At 67.0% G+C, this 4,152-nt stretch overlaps 1 protein-coding gene and 1 pseudogene across 1 annotated transcript; both read right to left on the reverse strand.

Moving 5' to 3' along the window:
• Positions 1-331: 331 nt before the first annotated feature.
• On the reverse strand, positions 332-2,118 carry ASCL2 (achaete-scute family bHLH transcription factor 2). Its single transcript, XM_028833052.2, has 2 exons — positions 1,372-2,118; positions 332-755 (listed from the first exon to the last, which is right to left on the reverse strand). Exon 1 carries the CDS (start codon positions 1,969-1,971, stop codon positions 1,390-1,392), a length of 582 nt encoding a protein of 193 aa, XP_028688885.2. The 5' UTR covers positions 1,972-2,118; the 3' UTR covers positions 332-755; positions 1,372-1,389.
• On the reverse strand, positions 2,059-3,239 carry LOC144334043 (uncharacterized; annotated as a pseudogene).
• Between the last annotated feature and the right edge of the window lie 913 nt (positions 3,240-4,152).

The raw sequence follows: 4,152 nt of genomic DNA on the forward strand, positions 1-4,152 counted from the left end.
TGGAGGACGCCCCCAGCCTCACAAGGTGTCCCGATGGCTCCGCTATCAACGGCCTGGCTGGACTCCAGATCTCACCCAGACCCACCCTGAGGAGGCAGCAGGGTTCAGGGAGTAGTGACAGAAGTATGGCCGTCACCTGGGAAGTGTAGGTGACAGGAGCCACTGGTAAACAGAACTAATTTATTTATAAAGTTCACGCTCCCTTAAAGAGGTGTGCCCCACACAGGCTTCTCCCTAGCTGTCATGGGAGCCTCACGCCAGGGACCCCGCCCCTCAGGCACCACTCGCGTCCAGATTTTGGCCTGCATGGAAAACTCCAGATAGTGGGGGCGGGGGTCCAGGTCATCTTTATTGTGCCCCAAGTCAAGGGTTCTTTGTACAAAAATAGGTCTCAGTTTGCCAGCAGTGTCCCTCCAGCAGCTCAAGTTAATGTGTAGAAAATAGATTCTCTGTGCCCTTAGAAAATCCTCTCCCCTCCGGAAAAATCTGCAAGTGTTGGTGCCCCCCGCCCCACTGCAGTCGAGAAGTGTGGGGAGGGGCGGCATCGGAGGAAGCTGCCAGCCCTCACAGGGCCAGCTCGAGGCCCGTTTCCACCGGGCATTGGTCAGGCAGGGCCGGACGGTCGAGGCGGGGTCGACAGTGGTGGCGCGGGGGCGGGGTCCCCGGCTCGCTGGGGGCGGAGCGCGGACCGGTCCACCTGGCGGGCTCCCAGACGATGAGCGCGCCGGCCGCTCGCTCGGCTTCCGGGGCTGAGGCTGCAGGGGGAAGGTGGGGAACCGAACGCGCGTCAACGCGGGCGCTGGCCCGGAGCAGACACCGCCCGGGCCGGCCCTGCCCCCACCTCCCCCAAGCGAAGTCGGCAGTTTCGTTTGCTCGGTTGGTTTTGGAGTCTTGAGTCCGTGGGTGCCGCGACTCGGTCTGAGACAGGGCGGGGGCGGGGCGGGCGCTCGGAACGGCGGTGAGTCAGGGCTCCACGCCCGCCGACTCATTTCTGCCGCCCCGGCCCGGGAGCGCGATTTGCAATGCAAAGTCACCCCGCCTCCAGCACCCCAATCTGCCCCAGGATCCGCCAGCACTCGAGACCTCAACGGCCCGACGGCCGCTCCCCTCCCCTCGTCTACCCCTCCCTCGTCGGCGGCTGAGCCGCGAGGGGAAGTTTTGCAATCCCGGACAAACAAACGCCGGTCTTGCACAGGCTTGAAAAAGTTTGGGGGAAATGAAGAGTGAGCGAAATCGAAGCCATAGCTCGGGCCTGGCGCTCGGCTCCGCTGGCTCCTGGGGGCGCGATCCGCCGGGCCTGCCCCCCACACCCCACCCCGTCCCTCCACCCCGGCCCCCGACCCTCCCTCCTCACTGCCGCCCGGCTGTTACCTCATAGGTCGAGGGCGCTCAGTAGCCCCCTAACCAGCTGGAGAAGTCGAGCAGCTCGCGCTCCGCGGGACTCAGCGCGCCCTCGCAGCCGCTGTCGTCCGACGAGTAGGCGGAACGCGGGGAGCCGGGCTCCGAGCTGCCCCCGCGGCCCGGGGACGAAGAAGCGCGGGAGGGCGAGGCGGCGACAGCGGTGGTCCCAGGCTGCCCGCGGGGCGCAGACGGCCGCACAGCCGGCGGCCGCAGCCCTCCCGCCAGCGCGTTGCGCACGGCGTCGTGCTCTGCCAGCAGGCGCTGCAGCGCGCGGATGTACTCCACGGCCGAGCGCAGCGTCTCCACCTTGCTCAGCTTCTTGCTGGCGCCGCCGTGCGGCACGTGCTGCCGCAGCGCCTGGAAGCCCAAGTTCACCAGCTTCACGCGGTTGCGCTCGCGCTCATTGCGCCGCGCTACGGCCGCTGCGCTGCCCCCGGTCTCTGCGGTGGCGGGTCGCCGCCGCCGGCTGCAGCGCAACAGTTCCGGGGACGTGGGTCTCCGCCGGGCAGCGCAGCTGACAGGGACGCGGGGCGCAGGGGTCGCGGACCTGGGCAGTGCGCCGCCGTCCATTGCGCCTGCATCCACCCGCCCGCTCCGGGTCCCGGCGCGCCGCAGGAAGGTGCAGGCAGAAGAGCCCGAGGCGAAAGGGAAAACGGTGGCGCCCCAAGGGGGCTTCTGGCACGGCGCCGCCAGGAGACTCCCCAGGGCACGTGTCCTAGGTCGTCTGGAGCCCGGGGACAGGAGGCCTAGTGGTGGCGGGCCGTACGCGCCAGGGAGCGTGGGACGCTCGTGTCCCGCGCGTGCGGCCGGACTCTCCCCGGTCTCCGCAGGCGCGGCGCAGGCGGCTCGTTTTTAAATGTATAGATAACCCTCCTCCGCGCCGCCGCCACCTCCTTTCTCACGCCCTCCTTCCTTGCCTCGCCCTCCCGCCACGCTTCGCCCTCCCCCTCGCGCGATCACATTCTGTAAAGCCCACAGCCTGCGCGTGTCCCCCTAGCCCATCCCCCGGGCGCAGTCCACAGATCCCCAGTGCGCCCAACTGGCGAAACCTGCGGGTTCCCGGTGCGCCCCCTGCTCCCGGCAGGTGCTCAGTGCGCCCCCAAAGCAAGGTGCGCAGGTCCTGAGTTGAGCCTTCCCGTACCCCCACCCTAATCCTGCGCGCAGCCCCGCAAGTCCCAAGAGCTGCCAGACCTCCGCACGCGCAGCGCGCGCTGTGGGAGGGAAGGCGTGGCCCTGGCGACAACACGGCAGTCTGGGAGGCGCGCTAGACCCCCCGGGGCAGCACGCGCGGAGCAGTCCACACCCGCGCCCCGCCCTCCTGGGGCCGAGGAGGCGGGGGCCAGGGTCTCAGCCAATCCTGGGCCACCCGTTTGGCCAATCGCGCAGGGCGCGGCCCCACGCCCGGCCCCATTGAGGAAGCGCGTACGCGCGGCGCGTGGCTCGCGGGGAGCATCGCTAACAAAGCTCGGTGCATGCTGGGCCCCGCCCTACTCCTCGCCCTCGCGACTGGGCTGGGCGAGCTGTCCCGAGGCGCACCTATGTCCCGAGCGCGCCTCTACCTGTGCGTTAATTTACTGGGAATGGGGGTGGACTGCGCCTTACCTGGGGCGGGGCGGGGCTTAAGGAGCGGTCGCGACTGAGGCCGGGTAGGAGGTTCAGGTTCCCGGGGCGCCTTCCCCAACCCGCCCCACATTCCCCTTTCCTCCACGCGCACCCTGCCTGTGGTTTCCGTGCGCCCCGGGCCTGAGGGCTCTGGAGGGCCTGAAGGTTTGAACCCGACAGCCTTGTGCCAGGACGGTGGTCGGGTCCACGCCCTCCCCCAGAGTGGCTCCCTACATTTGCACTATCCCCCACTTCCACCCCGTTCTGCCCTCCTGTTCTCCGTCGCGCTTCCCGTCGGTGCCTCTGGGATCTCACAGCCCTAGCTCCTCTTTCTGTGACCCAGGCTGTTTTTCTTCACCCACCTCTCCCCTGAGGGCACTGAGATTGGGCCATTGGCGGAAAGGTCTCTGGGAGCAGCACCCTTCCAGGGGAGGTGGGACGTCGAGAGCTTCTCCCTAAGAGATGCGGGGAAATGGTGGAGTATGAGAGTGCAAGCACTGCAGAAATGCGAAAAATGTAGTGTTAACGGAAGAGTTTAGGTCCTACCTCACTGTCCGGGAAACGCGTGCCCTCGGGGAAGCCTTTGCCAAGCCGGTTTTTCCCGAAGGTGACCAGATGCTCCTGGGCCACTGCTTGAGACCTCAGGGAATGGAGCTTTTTGTGGACCCAGCTGCCTGGAGCTGCTTTCCTGTTCCGACTGGAGGAGGTGAGGCCCAGGACCCCTCTTGGGAGCCTGGGAGCAGATAGCAACTGTTTACTGCCAGCCTCGGGGTGCCCACCTGCTCCGATTACCCTGCAGGATGCTGCTGACTGGCCCACCTGGGCCCCTAGCACACCTGTGCCCTGAGCACTCCTGGCCCTCCTGCCTTGGGAGGGGCCGGAAGAGTGGTGCCCACTTGGGAGCTGGTGGGCTGCAGTCTCTATTTAGCAGATGAGGAAGCCGACTTGGAGAGAACCCCGGATGTGTCCACTGTCACTCCGCCCAGTGGAGCGATCCAGGCAGAAATCGGGGCCCTGGGTCTGAATCCGGGTTCTCCAACCAGGGCAGAGGCGGGCTTTCCTCTACTCCCTGTCCCTGGTCTGAGACCCCATTCATCCCAGACGGTCACTTGGCAAATCACAGCCTGTCATGGATTGTCCTGCCCTCCT

This window comes from Macaca mulatta, chromosome 14 (genome assembly GCF_049350105.2).
Source record: "Macaca mulatta isolate MMU2019108-1 chromosome 14, T2T-MMU8v2.0, whole genome shotgun sequence".
Lineage (NCBI taxonomy): Eukaryota > Metazoa > Chordata > Mammalia > Primates > Cercopithecidae > Macaca > Macaca mulatta.

Coding starts and splice junctions, on each gene's coding strand:
- ASCL2 (XM_028833052.2), bottom strand. CDS start 1,971: ATGGACGGCGGCGCACTGCCCAGGTCCGCGACCCCTGCGCCCCGCGTC.